Source organism: Mauremys mutica, chromosome 18 (assembly GCF_020497125.1).
Source record: "Mauremys mutica isolate MM-2020 ecotype Southern chromosome 18, ASM2049712v1, whole genome shotgun sequence".
In the NCBI taxonomy this organism is placed as follows: Eukaryota; Metazoa; Chordata; order Testudines; family Geoemydidae; genus Mauremys; species Mauremys mutica.
The window spans coordinates 14,697,416-14,720,948 of record NC_059089.1 but is presented as its reverse complement, the minus strand read 5'-3'; the positions used below and the strand labels follow the sequence as shown (position 1 = coordinate 14,720,948).

At 44.2% G+C, this 23,533-nt stretch overlaps 1 protein-coding gene across 1 annotated transcript in view; it reads left to right on the top strand.

The window, feature by feature from the left end:
- Positions 1-23,533, top strand: part of BRINP1 (BMP/retinoic acid inducible neural specific 1) — a 93,757-nt gene that overhangs the window by 15,270 nt on the left and 54,954 nt on the right. Inside the window, exon 2 of the mRNA XM_044993161.1 lies at positions 12,816-13,083. Within this exon, the coding sequence (XP_044849096.1) occupies positions 12,866-13,083 (218 nt within the window). The 5' untranslated portion in view covers positions 12,816-12,865. The remainder of the gene's footprint in view (positions 1-12,815; positions 13,084-23,533) is intronic.

Genomic DNA, 23,533 nt, shown 5'->3' with positions numbered 1-23,533 from the left:
GAGGAGAGCGAGAGACGGGGGGGGGGGAGGTTAGGAGGGAGGAGTGAGCAGGGGTGGGGCCTCGGAGGAGAGGCGGGGCAAGGGTGTTTGGTTTTGAGCGAGTAGAAAGTTGGCACCCCTATGTAAACACCTCCTTGCCAAAGACTAGGATGCTAAGAGGTAAGAGGCAGCACTTACAACTTCTTTGGCCCTCCTGGTACTGTACGATGTGCCATGAGGAGGAGGAGTGTGGCCATGGAAACCTCCTTTGCTCTGCATAGCCAAGCCCCTCCACGTCTCAATACCAATGCCTCGCTTGCCTTTCCCACCCCAGAGATCTCTGTGCCCGAGCACGGCTGTCTCCTGTGTGCTGTGGGAAGAAGGGATGCTCTGTGTCCTCTCTCCCCTCTGGTGCATCCACGCAGTGCCATGCACAATTTAGCCCTTCATGTCGCATTCGTGCCCTTTCTTTGTATACATTGTGCTATACACTTTCATTTAAAATGGAGTCCCTGTTCACACACAATTCAAGCCCTGCACACAGATGCTGGCAGCCCGATAGCGCATAAATATCAGTCCCGAGACCCCGGTGCCCTCAATCTCTTATCGAATCACAGTGAACACACAGAAACTCTTGGAGATATTTTCCTCCGTGAAGACAAAGAATCAATACAATTTCCTTGTTACCACCTCTGCTCTGAGCTGTTGCTCTCTTTCACTTATGCCTCTCTGCTGCACTTGTTTTCATCGCCATACTTCCCTCCACCCTACACAGACAGGGTGGTCTAAATTCACATGTATCCACACTGCAGGCAAACAATCATGACACAGAGATTAAACGAAGCCATCATTTGTAATAAAGACACCGGGTAAAAGTTTTAAAAGAAACTAAGTCCTATTGAAAGTCAATGGGATTTAGGATCCTAAATCACGTAGGCTTCTGACAATGTTACCCACACATTTTCACATGGCATGTGAAAATGAATATGAATACTGAATGGTCAAGCATACTTTGCCCTAGACAAAGGATAGTGAGGATATGGTACATGCCCAAGGAGCTTACGATTAGGATGGATTCGAAAATGGAATTTCCTTTCTGCAGGAAATGCTGCCATTTAACAAAAAATTCATTCCAAGTTAGGACAATAGTTCTACATTTCCCACAGAACAAAAATTCTGAAAATGAAAATTCTTGATTCGGGACTACAGAAATGTTTCCTTTAGATAATGTCAAAACACTATAATAGTATAAAATCATGTATAAATATAATGTAATATTAATATTTTAATATGACATGAAAGTCCAAATGAAATGTTTTGACATTATCAAAACAAAAAGAAAGACTAAATAATTTGTTTTGATATTTTTTCCTCAGAGAAAACTTCGCTGAAATTGACACATTTCAATGTTGAGGACAATGCATTTTCAAACAGAAAAACTCTCATATTTTTTTTTTTTACCAGCTTTACTTACAGTCTATCGAAACAGACAAGCAACACAGCACAGACAATAAAATCCCAGAGCAGAGCAGTTTCAAGGCCTGGTCTTTGTGCGGTGTCAGGGTTGGGTGCAGCCTCAGCGCTGAGTCCATATTCCAGGAGTCAGCTGCACAGTGATCTCCCACCTCTGGGTAGCCAGTGCCCGGTGCTCCTCACTGCCAGGCTGGAGCCTCCACATTTATTTGACAAATAAAATTTGCAGAATTTTAAACTATTGTGCATAGATTTGGGGGGGCGGGTTGCAGAATTTTTACTTTTTTTTGGCATAGAATGGCCTCAGGAGTAGAAAAGTAACAGATACATATTTTTCTAGTAATTAAATAATCCTCTGCTGGTCCTGGGTTAATTCAAACTTTTGATTTAATTTAGAATGAAGTTTAATACAATATTCCACTGTATTCTTGCAGTTAGATCTAAACCAAGCCCACTGACTTTAATAACCTTAATGCCAGACTCTACAGCACTAGAAGCAGTAATTTAGGCAGTGCAGACTTGTGGCTAGAGCAGGGATCTGGCAATCAAGATTCCTGAGTTTCTATTCCATAATCTGCCACTGGATTTGTGTTACTTTGGGCAAGTGATTAAGGACAATTTTTTCAAACCTGGGTGCCTAAGGCAAGGCCCCTCTGTCAGTATGTAGCCACCTAAATAAGTGGCCTGAATTTCAGAGGTTCTGAAAATTTGGAGCTCCCAGGGAAGCCAATGTTGTGGACCCTGATTCACCCTCATCAGCCTTTACTCCCTCCGGTGGGATTATTCCCATGAGTAAGGGTTCACCAATGAAAAAGGGCTCCACATTGCATCCCACTGTGTTTCTGTTTCTTCATCTGTAAAATGGGAATAACTGATATATATACACACACATATTATACTTGTTTGGCTTCTATCTCTGTGCTATCTAGCACCTCAGAATCTTTAATGCATTGATCCTCCCAGCACCCTGGGAAGTAGAGCAGACTATTATCCCCATTTGACACAAAGGGAATTGGGGCACAGAGAGGCTAAGTGACTTAGGCAGGGCCACACTGGAAATCTGTGGCAGAGCACGGAACTGAATCCAACTCTCCGGAGGCCTAGTATGGTTCCCTATTTACTAGATCACCCATCCTACACACCTACTTACCCACCTGTTGTGATGCTTGATGTACAAGACATCATGACTCTTGCAAGCATCATATTCAACACTGATCAGTTACCAAGGGGAACATTAAACACATGCCAATGACCCTCACTAGCCTGGTCTCCATGATCTGAAATACTTCTGTGTTCTTTCTGCAAAGGGCTCAATCGAAGACCGGCTAAAGCTTTCTCAGCTTGTTTCCAATACCCTGACAGGAATGTTGCACGCAGGAAAAGGCAGTGGCTGGCAGAGCCCATGAGTCTAAATTCATATGAAGACTTTATAGCCAGTGCAAATTATTCAGTCATTCCATGTAATAGCACAGGCGGATCAGCCCTGGGCCAGAATTCACATCAGCCAACAGTCCAGACTCCTTTTCCCCACCCCTCCACATCTATCTCTGGGTTCATTTGCATTTTCCAGTGTGTATAGTGACAGAACCTGATGTCCTTAGGAAGGGCTGAGTTAAACGGGGCTTTTCATCCCAGCAGCCCGGCCTGTCATTATCCAAGCAGCATGAGCTCTACCTGGAGAAGTGATGGGCTGTGGATTTTAACCCTTTGTGCTCCTCAACCCACAGCTGAGAAGAGAGGAAAGGTCCTGGTGATTGCTTAGCTAGGTAGCCCACCTGGAAGGTGGAGCTGTGTGCTGGGAGATCAGGAAGCTCTTGTATTTAAAGGGATCATCGATTTATTCCAAACCCTTGGGACGCTAATATTAGTGGTGTCATGGTAGAGTCCCCAACCGCTCTGGAGCAGGGACCAGGTCTTTGTGTCTGTGCAGTAATGAACACTAGGACAATAGAAATGTCACTATGAATATCAGGCTCAAGACAATGTTTGCAGTTTTCATATTGTTCATTTTGGAGCAGAGAGTCAATTCTCACTGTTGGGTGCAATGCCAGGTCTGTTTTCCCTCTTCCCACACCACTCCCCATCGGCCCGAGTGGTTGCAATGGAATGGTGTGCAAAAAGACAGAGTAGTTTTCTTTTGAGAATATCTGGATCAAGCATGATAGTGGGAGCCAAAACCTCTTGAGCTCTAATCTGGGCTGTAACATAGTTTCTGTGTGACCTTGGGCAAATCACTTAAACACACTCTGTGCCTCAGTTTCCCCAGCTGATAGTGAAATAGTGATATAGTTTTACCTAGCTCATGGTATATGGCTAATAGAGTTGGACGGGAACCAGATTTTCCATGTGGTGGAAAATTCCAGAATTTTTTTTTCCATTTGAAAATGGAACTAAAGAAAAAAAAACCCTAAAAAACAAACCAACCAAACAAACAAACAAACAAAAAAACCCGCTGAAATTTCCACCAAAAGAAAATTCTGAAAAAACAAACAAACACATTTTATATTGCTCATAACATTTTGTTTCAGTAAAATGAAATGTTTCATTCTGATTTTGACTTTTTAAGATGTTTATATTACATCATATAAAATTTAAAACTTTGAAACCAAAAGTCATTTTGAAACAGCAAATTGAAACTGTTGGGTCTGGAATACAATACCCTAGGAGCGGAGATACTTGGGTTTATTAATGCAGATCTTGATTTGAACCAAAAGCATGGCCTTGCATTCACAATTGCTATAAAAGCAATGAATGCCAGATGTACAGAAAAAGATACTGTCCAATTACCTTCTCTTGGGGCGTAGGCATGTCACAATGGATTTCTCCTACGAGGCTCCAGCTATGCTTTACACTCTAGCATATTTATACCTTTTTCACATTAGAGCAACCATCCAATCAATTATTAAACATTGTGTCTTGCATAACTTCAGTTTACATAACTTTTGCTGTCCAAGCTATTTCCATGTTACCTCACTCCACACAGAGACCGTCTTTGCTTTCAATATGGTGACTTTTTGTCAGCCCCTTTTGTATATTTATTGTCCTGATTAACTTTCTCTTATCTATGCCATTTAACACAGTACAAAACATCACCTTTTCATCCCACATAGCAGATTAATTTAGCAAGCAATGCTCATGCTAAGCAAAGAATAGCCTGAAAGCAGTTAGGTTAGCATAAATATTACCCTGGTCTGTCCAGACTCATTCACTATACATGACCAACACTTCTGATATTTCCAACAAAACATTCCATTTCTTTCTTTCTTTCTTTCTTTCTTTCTTTCTTTCTTTCTTTCTTTCTTTCTTTCTTTCTTTCTTCCTTCCTTTCTACTGGAATTTTGTCAAAATTCACACGTTTCTGTGAAACATTTTTGCTTTTGACAAATTGGCATTTTGTCATGAAAAAAAAAAGTTTAATCAGAAAATGTCCAATCAGCTGCAGTAATGTGGCTAAGTTAATTTTGGAACAGCAGCATGAAAGAAAGATAATCTAATGGGTATAACACTGGACTGGAACTCAGGTGACCCAGTTCAATTCCTGGCTCAGTCACTGGATCCCTGTGTGACCTTGGACAAGTCACTATGGGTATGTCTACACTAGAAATGGTGCTGTAGCTGCACCACTGTAGAGTTATAGTGTAGAAACTACAGTGATGGAAGGGGTTCTTCTGTCACTGCAGTAAATTCATCCCCTCGAGAGGCAGCAGCTAAATTGACTGAAAAATTCTTCCATCAACCTAGCGGTGTCTATACCGGGGCTTAGATGGCTTAACTGTGTCTCTTTGGGGTGTGAAGTTGTCACACTCCTGAGTGACATAGGTTGATCTAAGGGTATGTCTACACTACCTGCCGGATCGGCGGGCAGCAATCGATCCAGTGGGGAGCGATTTATCACATCTAGTCTAGACGCGATAAATCGACCCCCTAAGCGCTTTTCTGTCAACTCCTGTACTCCACTGCCGTGAGAGTCATGGGCAGAGTCGACGGGGGAGTGGCAGCAGTTGACTCACCGCGGTGAAGACACCACGGTAAGTCGATCTAAGTAAGTCGACTTCAGCTACATTATTCACGTAGCTGAAGTTGTGTAACTTAGATTGATCCCCCACGCACCCAGTGTAGACCAGGGCTAAGTTTTATGTATAGACCAGGCGTTACTCTCTCTGTGTCTCAGTTCGTCATCTGTAAAATGGGTAGAGAACTATTTCTCTACTTCATAGGGATGTTGTGAGGATAAAATCCATTAACGTTTGTGAGACCGATATTCTGGTGATGTGCGGGCACATAAGTGCCTAGATGGATGCTAAAAAATCCTATGTAAATACTAGCTCTTATTATTTCGGTGTAACCTAACTTATCACGAAACTATGGAGGAGAGGACTAGATAATATTTGGATAATATTTTAGATAATAATTTCACATTATTAATAATAATTTCAGGATCAGGACAATGTTTGACTGAAAACCACCTAGGCCATACTTTTGTGAGGCTCAGAAAAGTTTGGTTAACTTAGTGTTATTATTATCTATTTTCATTTTGTCCCTGCCACTTCACTCCCTGGCTCTCTCTGGCACCAGAAACAGAAGAGCCAAACTACTGGATGCAAGGTTATTGGCAGAGTGTTTCCAACTCAGATGGAAGCAGGAAGTACCGCCGGTCTTGCAGAAAGGCTAGTCCCATGTGGTTGCCAGCATTGCAGAGCTAACTGGCTAAGTAGTGCAACTGGTGGGACTTATCTGACTGGAACTTCTGAGACCTTTGAGGTTCATCTCTTGCTACCTGTAACAGATGAGTGTGCTTGGTGTCAATTCCAGAATATAAGTAATTGGTGTCTCCTGGGATATCACATTTGTAACTATGGAGCACACTCAGAAATTCATGGCAACAGCTGGGCTGCACCTTCCATCCTTTTACAGTAGAACCTAAGAGTTATGAACAGCTGGGGAATGGAGGTTGTTCGCAACTCTGAACAAAACGCTATGGTTGTTCTTTCAAAAGTTTACAACTGAACATTGACTTCATGGAGCTTCGAAACTTACTATGCAGAAGAAAAATGCTGCTTTCCCTGTTTTTACTAGTTTACGTTTAACACAGTGCTGTACTGTATTTGCTTTTTTTGGGGGGTGTCTCTGTTGCTGCCTGTTGTGTACTTCTGGTTCCAAATGAGGTGTGTGGTTAACTCGTCAGTTCATAACTCTGGAGTTCATAACTCGGAGGTTCTATTGTATTCCAAACACACTGATCCCCTATCATTTGAGATATAGGGACATCTGATACTTACCTAGGCTGTAGGATAAAGACTTGAGCAGCTCCAGTTGCATCCAGTTGAGGGCAGTGGCATGCATGTATACCAGCCATTATACTGAGAGTGTGATCCTGCAAGGTGTGGCCCCTATCTAGCAAAGCACTTAAGCGCGTGCTTAAATTTAAACACAGGGGTAGTTCATTAGGACTTCAATGGTGTGAGTGCCATGCTTAAAGTTAAGCATGGGCTTAACCTGTTTGCTGAATTGGGGCCAGAGTGTTTAACCTTTTTCAGGATGTAGCCCTAATGTCTCCCATGACTGTCTCCTTTGCTAATTTATCAGCATCCTGTGGCAAGTTGTGAAGTTGCCGCAGCACAGAAGCATTTCAGATACAAATAGCATTTGTTATTCCCTTCCCTCTGGTAAAGTGCAGAGGCAAAACACCTCGCTCAACCTGTCAAGAACCAAATGTGGGACACAAGGAAAAATTATTGGTGCATGAAGCTAAAAGAGATACGGAGACTCATTTCTTTACTGCAAACAATGTGTGCTGTAATTTCTCTTTCTTGAGGCTGCATTTCTGATGGCAATAGTCTACAACAAGGAGCATGAGGGAACATTGGGTATGTGTGAAGGATCTCTCTAATTTATCAAATATAAGGGATAAATTGGAGGCGAAGAGGTTAGAACAAGGGCCTTGGTGGTATTCCAAAGAGGGTGTTTAGAGCTGATAATTGTGAGTCAGGATCTCTGGATTCTTGTTTCCCCTCTTCAACTGGCATCTTTGGCAAGTCAATGTCCCTCTGCAAAATAGGGATAATAGTTTTGTTCTCTGTAAAATCTGTCACCCGTATCTATCTCACATGGTATCTGAATACCTTACAACCATTATCTTCAGAGCAGTCAAGCACACACCTGTTTTTTCACTATTTTTATTTCAGAAACAAACGGGGATCGCGGTGGTTAGGTACGTCACTGAGACATTGAGAGCTTCCATTTATGTTTGCAATGCAATTCCAACTCCTTGGATCAAAGCTGCTGTCTTATGGCAGCAGAAGTACAGAATATCATGAGCAAACGTGCAGCTATCGGTCATGATGAAATTAAATGCAAATTCAAACATAGGTAACTTCCATTTAACACAGTGGATTGGCCTCTTTTTGCTACAAAACCTCAGAGTTCTAAAAAAAAGAGAATTACAAGGCAGGGGACAAATTTTAAACATTCAGGCCTGACTTCCCATCTACACGAAGACCACTTTACATCACTCTGGCAGTGCAAAGGGACCATAATTTGGGTGTAAATTTACACCAACTTAAAGGCAAGTTTACATTAGCAAAATGGTGTGATGGAACTTTACTGTAACTGAGAAGTGGGCCCTCAACATGCTGTCCATACCGTGTGGACTGTTCATCTTAACTCTGATCAGTATCCCACTCACCTTTCATTCAGATTCTTTAAGGAACATTATTCTGGCACACTGCATGTTCACATTGGCTATATGAATTTATAAGGGTCTGGTACCAGGCCGCTGTGCCAGGATGTTCTTGACTGAATACATCTGCCATATGATAAACAGGGATCACCGGTTCTTTGTGTTAAGTATTATTGTGCCAGTTATTATTAAGTATTTCTCTTACAGCAGTGCCTAGAGAGCCCAGCTGACTGCAGGGCTGTATTTTGCTAAGTGAGGTAGAAACATACAGCAAGAGACAGTCCCTGCCCCAAAGAGATTACAGTCTAAAAAGGCCAGGCAGATAAACTACAAGGCCATCGCCATCCTTCATTCTAAGGCATTATTATTGCGCCAGGTGTTATTTTTGGATAGATTTGGACCCAAAGGCTATAAATCTGGGGACGTCCCTCCCCTCTTCTGACCCCCACCCAATCTCTGCAAAGTCTCTGGGATGGTTCCAGGATTGGGGCAGCTCCAGAATGCCGTATTACACATTAATTTGAGACTTGAGGTTGTTAGCAGTTAGATTTAATAGACCTCGCAATATTGCCTTAAACACAAAATAATCCCACTTAGTAGGTTTTTATGGCTTCCGCGGGGACCAGCCCTGTAGTGCGTATTAATGTTTAATGCCAAGCAACATCTTTTCAGCAGCTATGGGGAGAAAAGACACTAATAAAAAATTTAACTTGATTGTGATATAATTGTCTAGACTGGTGGTGAAAGTCATGTTATTTCTTCTTCCTTTGCCCCGACTTCTGCTCCCTGCTCTGAACGCTTTTTCTTCCAGCCTACATCCAGAACCCAGCTTTGCCCACATCTTCCTACTGTCTGGGGGGGATCTGGTCCCCATGTTGATTAAGGTCTGGCAAGTGATGACTGTTTGGATGAAGATCTGTATGCAGGGTTAGGAATCACCCGAGCTCGTTTCATCATTACCCCAAGCCCGACCTCAACAAACATGGTGGAGGGCAGATAATCATTCTCTGTGTGTTCCTGTCTTTGGTCTTGGGTGAACAGAGACAACCGAAATACTGTGCAACTCCACATCGGAGAGAGTAGATGGCTGATGTGACTGAGGAGTGTTACAGTCATTCCACCTAGCATTCCACAATGGACATGAACTGGACAGCGGATTGGAGGTCAAGTATCACTCCACACTTTAATACAAAAAGCCCATCCTCCCAGCACAGTAGGAATTCAGTAGAAAGAAGAGGGCTTAAAGAACTGACCCAAGGAGGCTGACAAATGAGGTAGTTACTGGAGGATTCAATAACCAAACAACAGGCATAGTTAGGTCTGTGCGTGCAGTACAGCTGATCATTAGTGGAGACGGATGCTGATGCTTATCTAATGGAGAAGGAGGGTGAACTTATAACTTTTCATTGTGTGGTGGAAGCGTACCATTTGTGCTCAGAACCTGAGAAACAGAGGTGTGGCCTGAACAGATGACTAGAAGCTAAGCACTCCATCCTGAGTTCTAATCCTGACTCTGAACCCAGGATCAGAAGATACCTAAGAACATATGAGTTCTCCTCAGACATTAACTCCTGGGCAAATCATTCATCTGTCTTTAGTCTTACTATTAATTACTATTGTGTGCAGAGCTCAAAGCAGCCCATCAGGATCAGGGCCCATTGTGCCTGGTGCTGTAGAAACATCTCAGAAGCCATAATCCCTGCCTCAGAGCACTTACAAATAGTTAAGCAAAAGAAGGAGGCGATTATGTTTGAAAACAAAACAAAACAACATTTTGCCATTTTTATTGAAATTTTGAAAAAAAAAATTTGAAATGGAAAAATTTGAATTTGAAATTTTCAGCCAGCTCTGTTTACATTCTGGGAAGAGACAGGACAGGAAGAAGGAAGACAGGAGAGAGGAAGAAAGGGGAACCCAGGTTACAAGGATAACCTCCTGAGCTATGGTACAAAGTGGTACAGAGTACGTCCTGTTGGGGCTGTATTATTATTTCCATCTTTATTTTAATCACTTCCTACATGCTGTTTATTAATTTGTCTCATTTTTGCCTATTTATTTTAACCTCTGCCTATTTCTGTTGGTTTTTTTCCTGTTAAACATCTGCCTGTAGTGTTTCCGTGATATTTTATTGAAACCCCTTTTTTCATTTTTATATACATCGGTGTAGCTGCCTACCCAAAGACTCTACCCAACTGCTCTCGGTAGCTCTGTTTCTTCTCCCTACCTCCACCTCTGTTTCTCTATCTGCCTTGATTTCCCCATGCTCCCCTACCTAGCAGGAGCGTCCTGAGCTGTCTGGAAAGTATTTGGAAGATTGCACATGTTGAGGACAGCCATGATATTCATAGAATCATAGACTATCAGGGCTGGAAGGGACTTCAGGAGGTATCTAGTCCAACCCCTGCTCAAAGCAGGACCAATCCCAACTAAATCATCCCATGATATTGAGCAGCAGCATGGTCTAGTGGCCATGAGACTTGGGTTCTGGCCCTAGTGGCACCATTGACCGTCTGTGTGACCACTAGTCACTTCACCTCTCGCTCTATGCCTGTGTCTTCTCTTCCACCTTTTGATTGGCTCGTCGATGTAGTTTTCCAGCTTTGGCACATGGACTGTCTGTGGCCATTGGTTTGTGCAAAGCCTCACACTATCTATCTCGGGACGGCTATGGAGCACATCTCTGTAGTTTTGGAGCAAAGCACGCTCAACATCTTTGTGAGGCAGGGAAGATTTATCCCCATTCTACAGGGGGCACAAAGGAATTGGGGGCAAAAAGTGGTTAAAGTGACTTGTCTAAAGTCACACAATGAGACAGGAGAGGCAGAGGCAGGAATTGATTGCAGTTCTCCAGCCTAGAGACTTAACCTTCCTCCTCACTAGGCCTGCTCGGCACTACCACAAGACAATTAATAGTAATAATCCACCACAGTAACTGGAGGGAGGTTCAAACCCGTCCAGTGGAGAAAGCTAACAGAGACTGTTCTAGGGTGACACTCATTGACTCTCTTATGTTTAATGCTTTCATTTTTCATGTGGTGTAACTTTAGCTGGTGGGGGATTGTTCAACAGAACATTTTAAACAGGCTACATGGAGTGTTTAGCTTTCTACAGTGCCGCAGAGCTCGCTTGCAGCAGCACAAACATATGCTGTGCACACGTGCAGACTCCCACATGCTCCCGTCACACACTCACCGCCACCAACGCCCAGTCACACGCTGGATTTTGCTGCACCCGCGCAAACACATACACATTCACAATCACATGCTGTAGCCTCATGCCGCTCTCACACATGCCTTCCCGATGACATAAATCCATATTCACACAAACACCAGCACTTTAGATCTCTCTCTCTCTCTCTTTCACATGCACACACACACAGACACACACACACACACAGAGGCACTTTGGATCTCTCTCTCCCTCTCTCTCACACACACACACACACAAACACCAGCAGTTTGGATCTCTCTCTCTCTCTCACACACACAGACACACACACACTCTGGGAGTTGTACCTGTGCACAGCACACATGTCACACTCATATACAGCCCCGCTCACACATATCCCTCTTCCAACAAAACCTTATACAGCTGGAATTTAGAAAAGAAGACTTTGTCAGTGATGAATAGATAATTGATACAATCTGAGACCCTGTTGTGCCCTTCTGCCTTGTATCTTTGTCACGAAACGGAAGGGTAAGGACCATCCTTGCTGTGTTCCTAATAACCCCATTCACCGCCCACTAACGTAAAGCCAAGCATCACCCAGTAGGGGGCATAGTGCCAACGGTGCGAGCGGGGAGGCAGCAAGAGCTAATGGTGAGAGCACTGGGATGGGAGTTGCAAGTTCCGCCGCTGACCTGCTGTGTCTTCAAGCTCTTCAGGGCAGAGCTGTTCCTTACGACATGCACGTGCACTGCCTAGCGCAATGGGGCCTTCACCTTAGTTGAAGCCTCTGTGCGCTACTTCACTAGAAATAACAAAATAATGGTTCATTTGCCCCCACTCCTCAAAGGCCTAGTCTGGCAAGCCAGCTGCCTGGTGTGATCTTTATCTTTCAAAGTTCTGCAGGATTGTTTTTTGTTGTTGTCTCTGAAAACAGGCTACTTATTCTATTTCATTTCTCTTTTTTTGGCATGACTTTAAAGTAAGAGCTCAGGTTGCATGGAGTATGGATTACAGATCGTCGGAGATAGATGAAAGCAGAAGACACATTTATCTGGCACCGCATTAAAGGGATGATAAACATATAATTGAAGCCCGGGGTGCAGCCACCTTGTGCATCCGGCCTCCTCTCCCCACTGCAGCATTGCAGAGAACTTCCCTGAGAGAAGTAACTGGGGGAACAGGGTGAGGTGCATTTGGGTCCTGACCTAGCTGTTTCACAGGGCAATGCATGCTCTGAGAGAAGGGATAAACGCCCCACAGAAGTACATATCAAACAGTTAGATACCCAGAACCACAATACAAGTAGACCGAGGGCATTTAAAACCCGGTTTAAAGTTTGTTTTCATGTTGTGCCACGTATTTGAAATAATTAACAGCAACAAAAACCATTTCTATGATTACATGTGTAACCATTTTTCTTTCTTCTCTCTCTTTTCTCTTCCATTTCTTTCCTCTGTTCTTGCTCTCCTCTCTCTCTTTCTTTCCTCTTCCCCTCCCTTCCTCTCTTCCTCCACAGGACTCCATAGAATGGAGCAAGAATGAGAGGAAAAAGGCAGACAGAAAAGCATGAACTGGAGGCTTGTTGAGTTCCTCTACTTCCTGTTTATATGGGACCATATAATAGTACAGCCCTCCCACCAGGAACCAGCTGTTACCAACCAACATGTCTCCAAGGAATTTGATTGGCTTATTTCAGACAGGGGGCCTTTCCACCACTCGCGGAGCTACTTATCCTTTGTGGAAAGACATCGTCAAGGATTTACAACCAGATATAAAATATACAGGTATGTCGGTTTCTTACAGAGCTCATAGCTTTGCAGGCAGTGGGAACTCTGAGGGGTCACTCTTTCAGTCACAGTAGATGCTGGTCATTGGTTGAAAGACCCGCCAATGCCCTCATTCAGTCTGGGAGTGCTTCTGGACTATCTGCTGCCTTTCATTAACAATGACATCTGCTTCAAAGACTCAGATACAGTAGATGTTAAGCTCTGATGTAAGCAATGAAGGTGTGTGAGTACCCAGGTGATTACCACAACATAAAAACAATATAGAGAGACGGACAGGAGCTCAGGGGAGAACCTGTTCGATGTGCATGTGAATGTGTCATATATGGGCAAAGATTAAATACATGGACGCACAAACGAGCACATCAAAATGCATCTAGCACTGTGCACACAAACTTGAATGCAACTCTATATGCACACCCAGCCATCTGCCTACTATGCATGCATTCACAAGCTGACATATTAATCTATACAATCACAGAAATGTCGGGGCAGGAGGGACCACGCAAGGTCATCTAGTCCACCTCCCCATGTTATGTTTAAGTATACCTCGTACAGACACATACCAACATTCCAGTTTTCACACAACTAATATTTACCTCTAGAAGTACTACCCACCCCGAGAACTCCAAAAACAAGTGAGCCTTGCCCCCAAAATCATGAGATTGGCTTAAAAATCAGGAGACTTTTTTTTTAACAAAAATAATAAGTGTTGGGTTCTTTGCATTTGCCTTCTGCTTTCTAAGCCTTTAGGCTTCATTCACTTCGTGTTTTCAGCCTTATCTCTGCAAAAAACTTATTTTTATTAATGGAAGCTGAGATTCTTATGCAATCTCTTGTTTATAGAAGCTGAGGAAACAACCCCCCCTAAATATTATGATAATTGTGTGGGAGGTGGTAGGGCTCCTATACACACGTGCATATCTACACATGTGGATGGGCCCTGGAATACAATTGCATAAGGCGCCAATGAACATGCCAATACGAACAAATAGGTAGGAATGTAACAGGGACGTAAATATAGCTCATTGCACTCACACTCAGTAAAAACAAAAAAGATGGAGTGCGCACACACACAATGTTCCCTGGGAGGCACTATTCCAGAAGCATCTGCCGATGTAGAATAACCCCACAATATACTGGCTGAGACGCTGCACTGCACCTCCAGCAGGTACGGCCCAGACAAGCATAGCCCACAGACACTGTTCTACCTTCCCCATTCAGAACTTCTTGGGGGAAAGAAGCATCCTCCTGCTGCTCCAGTTTTTGCTGTCCCATTTCCCCCACGGGCTCCACATCTCCTTGCGGCAGAGAACACATGTATTTTGTAGGGACTCCATTTCTGCTCTCGGGACACCTTCAGCACCCCCAAGTGTATCAGGGGCTTCAAGGAGAATGGTGCAGGGCTGCTTATGACTTTTCTATGCAGTGTCTGCTCCACGAGAACTCTCCCTGGCCAGCTAAGGGGCTTTTATGGCCCCGGAGGCCACCCCACTGGTATAAAGGGGCCATGGTGGGAAGGAGGATGCCTCCCACTGTATGCCTGATACGTGCTCAAACACACCCAAGTCTGTCTATACATATGCATGAGCATAAATCAGTGAATGCTCACAGTAAAATACACAGACAGGTACGGGTGAAATGCGCCAGGCATTCCGACATTATTTTGTGGAGCTAAATAATGGTGTTAAATGGAGGTGTGGGGTTAACAGCGGAATGAGGGAGGTATTAAGAGGCACCCAAGGAAGTTTGTGTTTTCAAATTAGATAGGAAATGAGATGGAAATTCATTGTGGGGTCACGAGAGACAAGCCCTTTGCAGATGGCAGAGATTGCAGAGGAGAAGGCTCTCGTACCTAGCGCAGTGGGATAGCGTGACTGGGTTGATGAGAAGTGACAGGGTGGAGAGTAGCCAGAGAATCTCTGTGATAGACCCCAACAAATCCATAAAGGATTAAGGAAGCTGAGAGCAGTTTCAAACCAGACCCTAAAAGGCATAGGGGAAACAGTAATGGATCTCTTTGTCTGTGATGTTTCTAAGGCATCTGCCACGTAGTATCCCAACGGATGGGAGGTGAGCAGTACATTCTGCAGCTGCTGGAATCGAGAGAGCTGGGATGATGTCATGATTCACAAGACATAGAAAACGTGAGGTGGGTCAGAGAGCTCACAGCTAGGGGATAATGCCACGGTTATGGGCAATGGAGGTAGTTGGACGGTGTGAGGCAAGAAAGGACATGACAGAGTTGGAGTCGTGGCTACGTCTTCTCCCCTTGCCCAACTATCAGACACAAATCACCCCAAGGCCAAGTTCTTCCAAACAAGCAATAATAGTAAATCACTATAGAGCATGCAGGACGCTGAGCTCCGGAATGCTACCCTCTGCTTTAGGTTAGGAGCCTATAAAGAAGCTGAGCTCTTTTGAAAATCCAGGCATCTGTGTCAAAACGGGAGTTGCTGGGCTGGGAGTGGCTCCCTTTTGAAAATCTGCTCCCCTCGGCCTTATCCTGCTCCCGCTCAAGTCACTGGGGAAAAAAACCCCAAACCAAAACCAATCTGCCATTGATTTGAACAGAGCAGAATCCAGCCTTTATTTAAATGTTCAACTGGGTACTGAAGACTTTTTAAAAATCTGGTTCCAATTGTGGGTGCTGAGCACTAGAAAATCGGGCCCATATTTCCAAATCCTCAGCAGGTGTAAATCAGTGTGGTCCTTTTAAATTCAATGGAGCTCTGCCAGTTTATAGCCGCTGAAGATCTGGCTCAGAGCCCTCAAACCATCCAGAACATGGTGTGTTGTTAGCATTGGGGTGGGCAAATCTCATTTTGCGGGCTCCACAATCTACTGCCCGGGTCTGCCAAGCAAGCTGGAGTTCACCAAGTATCGGATTCCGGTTTAAAGACAAGTTTCCTCCTCAAGGGTGATTCTCAATCACTCTTTTTATTCACCTAGCTAAAGGGAAGCCAGTGCTCTGCATTAAGGACAGCGAAGCCGCCCTGGGACTCTGGGGTGGAACATGGGAGTGTCCTGTCTGTGGAGTGTTGAGTTTTCATTGGAATCTTCCCCCTCTGTGCTTTGTTTCACAGAGTGTTTGTGTTCGTTGCTCAGGCTCTCTGCACCTTTTATACACTGGGTCTTGCCATGTGCCCCTTTTCCCATGGCATCTCCAAAGCCCGGCGTCGCTAGAATTCGAATCAGCCATTCCGACCCGTGAATTTCGAGTGGGTTCGAAATTAGGCAAAAAAAGAGCTCACCCGTCCCTAATTGGAACACTGTCGCCTGTTTAGTGGTGATTTCCCCAGAGTGTCTTGCTGTGAGGAAACATGGACACAGCACATTAGAACCGTGTCATTTACATTGAAAACCCTCCGAGATAAAGCCACTGCCAATGTTACGCAGCGACGTCAAGCAAAACACAGGATTTTCTAGTGTCTGCAGCCAGCCTCACAAAAACCAGCCCCTCGTTCGCCCCTGTCGTGCCACAGACGTTTACTAGTAGGCCAGTTGGCAAAGGCATCCAGTGCAAAAGGACCCTTTCCCTTTTGCAGAGTTCCTATGGAACTGAATAGCCACTGATATTCTTTCCATTGAATGTTTAAACCAGCCTCTAGAATTCTACCTTGGCGACATAATTCTCTGTTACATTCTGTAGGTGGATAGAGTGGATGTCTCTCTTTATTATACTCTACAGGATTTTAGGGTAATTTCCTTAGAACCCTGAAATGATCGTACCCCTTAGTTTAGGTCTGTATCTCACATTTGGTCTTGAGAGGTAGAGAGAAGATATGGAGAGCTGTTTTGTATTGAGTGTTGGGTCATGGGCGGTATCGATAGAGCCAAGAGATGAAGAATGAGCATTATTCAGAATCAACCCCACGATAATGAGGCGGGTTCACGGTGCGGTTGAGGATGGAAAATGTTGCACTGATGACTGTCCTATGAGCTGTGATAATGTGTATGGGATGGTGGTGCTGGTTTGTGGGCTGTCTGCATAGTCATGTAGGTGGAAGGGCACACAGTACTGGAAGCACAGTTTAATAGCTAAAGCTCAAGAGTAAGAAAAAATTTGAGTTCTGTTTGTGGTTCTGCCACAGATTCACTTTGTGGCCTTGGGCAAGTCAGTTCACCACTCTATGCCTCAGTTTCCACACCTGTAGAATGGAAATAACAATACTTGCCTACTTCCCAGAGACATTCCAAGGCTTAATTCATTAATGTCTGTAAAATGTTCTGAGATCTTTGGATGTCCAGTGCTATAGAAAAACAAAGAATAATTCTTCTACTGAGTGGCTAATAAAGGATTGGCTTGATAGGGAGCGGGGAGCGGGGCATAATTGGGAGCGGAAAAGTGAAAATTCCAAATGCATTTATTTATTTCAGTTCCTAAAGAAAAAAGAAAAAAAAAGTGTCCAGTCCAACCTCTGGACACTTTATTGTCTCTTAAAATCACATACATCACCGTACAATAAACACTGGCAAATTAAATGGATGACAATACAAAGCTATTTTGTTACATAAGCTAGTTACAAAGAGGGCGTCAAGTATATAGAAGAAGAAATGCAGGATTAGTTGTGGGTTACAGTGAACAGATTAATTAGAGATGGTCAGGAGGATGAAAGCCAAAAACAAAACAAAATCAAAAATAAATTTGAAAAAAAAATCCTATTTTTTGTTGAAATTTCAAAATTCATTTAAAAAAAATGTAAATATTTCAGCCGCCCTTTATAGTCAAGATGTGATTTGGAAATAGTTTATAAAGAGTTGAGAAATGATTCATAGATGCCACATGCATGTTGCAGACACTAATGTGTGTGATAGCGATGGTTATAAGCACATCAACAGACGGTGTTATAGATGGCTATAAAGCAGGGTTATAACAATCTGTAGACTCTATAACTAACCATTAAAATATCTATGAATAATGCATTAACCCTTTATAGACTATTTATAAATGCCCTCAATATGAAATATGATCAACATTTCAACCAGCTCTATATTGTAATATTAATAAGACATATCAGTGACATGTAGATAGTCAGCTTATCTGACATTTTCCATAGCTCATCAGATAGATTTGTTGTTAACCTGAGATGGGCCAGAAAATCATTCCAGTTCTCATAGGATGAGATCTGCATGTCCATTCTGGCCCCTTTGCTTTGGGTAAAAGGCCTGGAGTGGCATAAATGTGCCCTAAAAATCCCTGGGAGCATTGTGGGGTGCTCAACAACTCTGAAATCTGATAGGAATTGATATATCTAATGTTAGGCACTCAACATGGTTCCATTTTGGCCAATGCATGCCCGTGGCTAGAGGAAAAGGAGTCAGCAAACCAGAGTTTTTTTCAGTTTTGCCATTGTCATGTTCCTGGCCCATTCATTTGTTCATGTCACTCCTCTTTTTGAATCCCTTCGCTGTCTATTGCATCACATTTGAACTATTGGTCACCTCTTTCAAGACTCTGTATAAATGTTAAGTATCAGAGGGGTCGCCGTGTTAATCTGGATCTGTAAAAGCAGCAAAGAATCCTGTGGCACCTTATAGACTAACAGACGTTTTGAAGCATGAGCTTTCGTGGGTGAATACCCACTTCGTCGGATGCAAGACATCCGACTTGCATCCGACGAAGTGGGTATTCACCCACGAAAGCTCATGCTCCAAAACGTCTGTTAGTCTATAAGGTGCCACAGGATTCTTTGCTGCTTGTATAAATGTTATCCTCCTTTGGGTTGAATTACATGTTGGCCTCCCTGCCACCTACTCTGCTCATATTCCTATTCTAGAGTCTGCCACTCTCTCCATCAATCCCCTTTATCCACACAGTCCTGCGTGCATGGTCTGACATCCCTGGAGTCATCCCCAAAGCCATATTCCCTTTACTCCATGTCCTTCTTAAAACCCACTTCTGCTGTGCTGTCTATAGAGCATCTCACACATTTGTATAGAAAATCCCGTTTATTGTTCCACATTCCTGACCTCTGTCTACTTGTCTGTGCAGCCATCTTCAGATAGTCAGTTCCTTGGGCTGTCTGCCTCTTCTTCTATGTCAGAAAAGTCTTTAGCTCATGATGAGCGCTGCCACAAACAAACAGAGCACTCATCAACTCCCTGGGTCTCTTTGGGTGAGTTGCCTCACCGCCCTCTGACTCCGTTTCCCCATCTGTATGTAATCCCAGTGTAACTCTGGCCCTCTCTAGTTGTGGCTGTCCACAGAGAGGGAGCTTGGTGAGCCTGCTATAGCCTTGCCTAGCAGAACAGGGTCTTTTAAAATGAGAGGTCCCACATTCAGTCCCCATAGCTGTTGACCCTCTACATGGTAAAGGGTTAACAAAACCCAACTCTGTAATGCAATGTGAGCTCCGTGGGTGACAGGTGCCATATGCGTGAGGTAGCATTAATTCTAGCCTTCATTTTCAGCCTGCAGTGTGGGTTTATGTGCCTGGGCAGCAGTGACAGGGGGGTGATAACTGGTCTACGTCCATTCATAGGGAGAAGCACCATTTTCTAGCCAAACACTGAGAACCTGATGCACATTTACACTGAAGTCCCTTTAGGCCACTCTTGATATGTAAAGGGACTTTCAAGTGAGCATAAATATAACCTAGTCCCACTTTTAGTCCCTTTATGATGCCAGAGAGGTATAAAGAGGCCAGAGTGTAAATGAGAATCAAGTGCTAATTGTTGAAATGGTGTGTGTGTGTGTGTGTGTGTGTGTGTGTGACAGAGAGAGACACAGAGAGAGGACGAAAGCCAAAGCTAAAATCTTCTCCATCCATTCAGAGTGTGCCCATTCCCAGTGCCACTTCACCAGGCTATTGTTAGGTTTCATTTTCACTCTCATTCACAACCCATCTGGATTTGCAGAAATCATTAAATAAAAGAACAGAGCGTCTGCATGCCATGGAGGAGATTCACACCCCAGGTCAGTCTGCAAAATAACACTTGTCAAGTCAGACACCTTCCCCTCCTACCCCCCGGCTTTTTTTTCCAGCAAGTTCCCTATCATGTGAGCAACGGTGGCATTTCTTCCCACTAAGAAAGCTGCAGAGAAGAAAGAGCTGTCGTTCTACATTGGGAGCATTTATCAGCATTAGCAGAGAGGTGCCTGCAATGGGCTGCTCGCCCCAGCCCAGGTCTAATTATCCACTTCACACTGTGTCCTGTATCACTTACCCAACCTCAGAGACTCCTTGCCCAGTACAGTGCCGCACAATGTGCAAGACTCTGGTGGGCATTCTCAGACGTTGAAAGGAAATTGACTTGACCCTGGCCTTTTAGACCCCAAAACAAAATATGGACACTCCCCAACTGGATAGTTTAGAAAATAACCCACGACCTACCAATGAGCTGCCTTCTCAAATGACAGGTTAGGAGTTTGGTGTAGTCTCTTCATTGCCTCTGTGATGCAACCTGGAACTCATGTCCCTAACTATGCCTTATCTTAAAGGCTCTCTGTCTCTCACTTATACCCCATAGCAAGCTTTCTGGCCAACTATAGCACCTTGGATGCCAATAACATCTGAAGGAATATCACCAAGACTCCTCTTCACCGCATTCAGGAAACCCATTCCTCTTGTATACGTAGACAGCCTCCATGATATTTCTCATTCTCTGCTTTGGTTTGATTTTTTTAGTCACACTGCAATTCTGGCGACAGCAAGTACGTTTTCACATGAGAGTTTTAATCTCTCAGCGTAAAGGAGACATCATCTTTTATGTTTCTAAGCTGGAGGTGAGGTTTTTTTCAGCAGTAATGTAGCAGGTGAAGGACGGAAGGAGAAGAGATGAAAGGAAGTTCTTGTTGACTGTGTGGAATAAGCAATGGGATGCTACAGAGCACTGCATGTAAAAAATAATGAAATTTACATAGTTTACATTATGCATGTAAACTAGTGATGTACATTGGTTTTTAATCAGTAAACACCTTGTAAATAAATGTGTGTAAACCAGGAATTTATATCAATTTACATAATGTGTGTAAACAATGAAACCTTCCAGTGTTCTCCTCAATGTAAACGTTCAGCTGAAAATGACACTAACACAAGTTTACGCAACTTTATGAGAGAGATGCAATTTACATTCCCATCTCACTGCTCTCACACTGCAGCTTGGCAAAGATGACACATTCATGAGACTGGCGTAAACCAGCCAATTACATCACGTAGTTACTCGTTTACCCACAACCTTCATTTTTCATGCAGTTCAGGGACCAGTGTTGTTACATTCCCTGCATAATGAATCTCCATGCATATGGATAACCGTTCATATATTTGCATAAAGGAGAACAAAGGCAGGGATGGAGGACGATGGGGCTTGCTGGGGCCTGTATAATACTCTGCAAAATCCTGGTGGTTGCTGGGTCATACAGCCAAGGAGTTTGGCCTTCATCTGGGTTTGATGAACAGCTGTTCTGGCTGCATTTGGATTCAGATGGTCAGGGTTTCAGAATATCAGTGGCAGCTGTGATATCAGACATCCCTCCTCATCTTTAATAATCTTGAGGGGCTCTGACTGATGAAAGCATAAATTGTGCCAAAAATTAATAAGCTTAGAAATCATTCCAGGCTAACGGCTTAGAGCCAACCATCTCTCCAAACTTTGGGGAAGGTCAGGTCCTCCTTTGAATTTAGCAGTTCAAACCCGTGTCTTCGGGAGGGTGGCACAAGGAGCATAGGACTGGAGACAGCACGTGCTCTTGGGCCTAGAAGGGAATTCTGTCCCCTCTCATTTCTCACCTGCATGAGTCCCTTTCTTATGGAGTGATGAGGGATCCACTCTCCTCTACGTACACCAAGTTTTGGGATTATTCACAGTTCTCCACCCACTGGTCCCCTCCGCATTGCTCCATAGTGGATCTCTCTGGCACTTAGCTGGGCTTTCCATGTTCATTGCAGATGTCTGAAGGCAGGCAGACTGAGGCCTCGTGGCTTAAGAGCCGTTTCAAGGTTAACAAGCCAAGGAGAAGCCGTCACTCAACCTTGTGGGTAGGCTTTTAATTCCACTTGTAAAACAGGCAGATGCTTATTTCTGCAGAAGCAGTTATGTAAAAAAGGAGTCATCAGATGTTTGATGCAAGGAATAAATTTGTTCTGGCACCAGTAGCGCATAGGGGGATGCCATGACTGTACCTTTTATAGCTTTTTCTATTTCTGGATCCCCCTATAATTTTTTCCCCTGTGTTCCAAGTCTTACTTCTTCTTCTTTTATTCTGCCTGACTACCGCCCCCTGACCTCTGTAAGTGCAGCAAGATAAGCCTCACTGCAACAGCGATTGGAGACATCCACGCTGATTTCCCATGCTCATCTTACAGACCCACGGTTGGACAATGCAAGTTCAGTCAGAAACCAAGGGCCGGTCTCCTGAAAAAGCATGATTGCAAGAAGGTATAAGGGAATCGGCAGCCCCTGGAGACAGAGCAGGAGGGAGAGGGATTTTGGTGAGCCTCAGGTGACAGGGATTCTTCTGCAGGCAATGAGAGATCCATTACACCTGCCTTCAGGGCAGGTCGGGCAATGTGCCGTGGCTTATGTGTGCACACAGGAGATGGCATGCAGCCGCCTGCACCTCTCTTAAGGAGTTGATTATACAGGTATATCAGGGCTTCTGCAGCAGGCAGTAGCAGAGGTGTCATCTCTGGATGGCGGCGCAGGTGATGCCAAGTATCTGATGCCAGGATCACGCTTCAGGGCCATTGTTAGTTGGTGACCATGCTCTGTAACTGATCGCGCACTGGCGTCTCTCTCTCTCTCTCCAGCCCTCGGAGACTATTTCCCATACACCTCGCTTCACAGAGCTCCACCCGGACACAAGTCATTTACAATAAAATATTTACAGGAAGCTGCAATGAGGCCGACTTCACAGGGGAGTCATTTGTACTGGTTTAATAACTTCTCCCATCAGGTGAGACCTGTGGATGGGGGAGGAGAAGTCAGAGCTGACAGATCTCAGCGCATTTGCATTCCATGAGCCTGCCTGGTGTGGAATCAGACTGCAGTGCAGTGCAGACTGCAGCGGGGATGCTGGGTCCTTGCAGCTGAGGCTTCAACCACACTGTTAAATGGAGAAGGGATGACCCCATCTTCATCCAGCCTGGGAAATCCTCCTCTTCCTTGACCTGCTCCTGCTTGCTCTTGGTAGGCATTCCTCGTGGTCTGGAATAAATGAAGGCAGCTGTGAATAGGGCCAGATTAAGGGGATGGGATTGTCAAAAGTGTCCGATGGATTTAGAAGCACACGTCCCACTGAAAATATGCCACAGTGCGTGCAGGCCGATGGTCCCTGCTCCTGGAGTTCCAGGATGACATCAGAATCTGAGCTCCCATTAAACGAACAAACCCAAGCCCTAGTGCTTGTAGTACCAAAGGAAAACTTGAAAACATGACCCAGGCAGTGAAGTCTGCCTGAGTCTGCAGACAGGCCCCAGCAGAGGGAGGAGCAGCAACCTCTAGAACC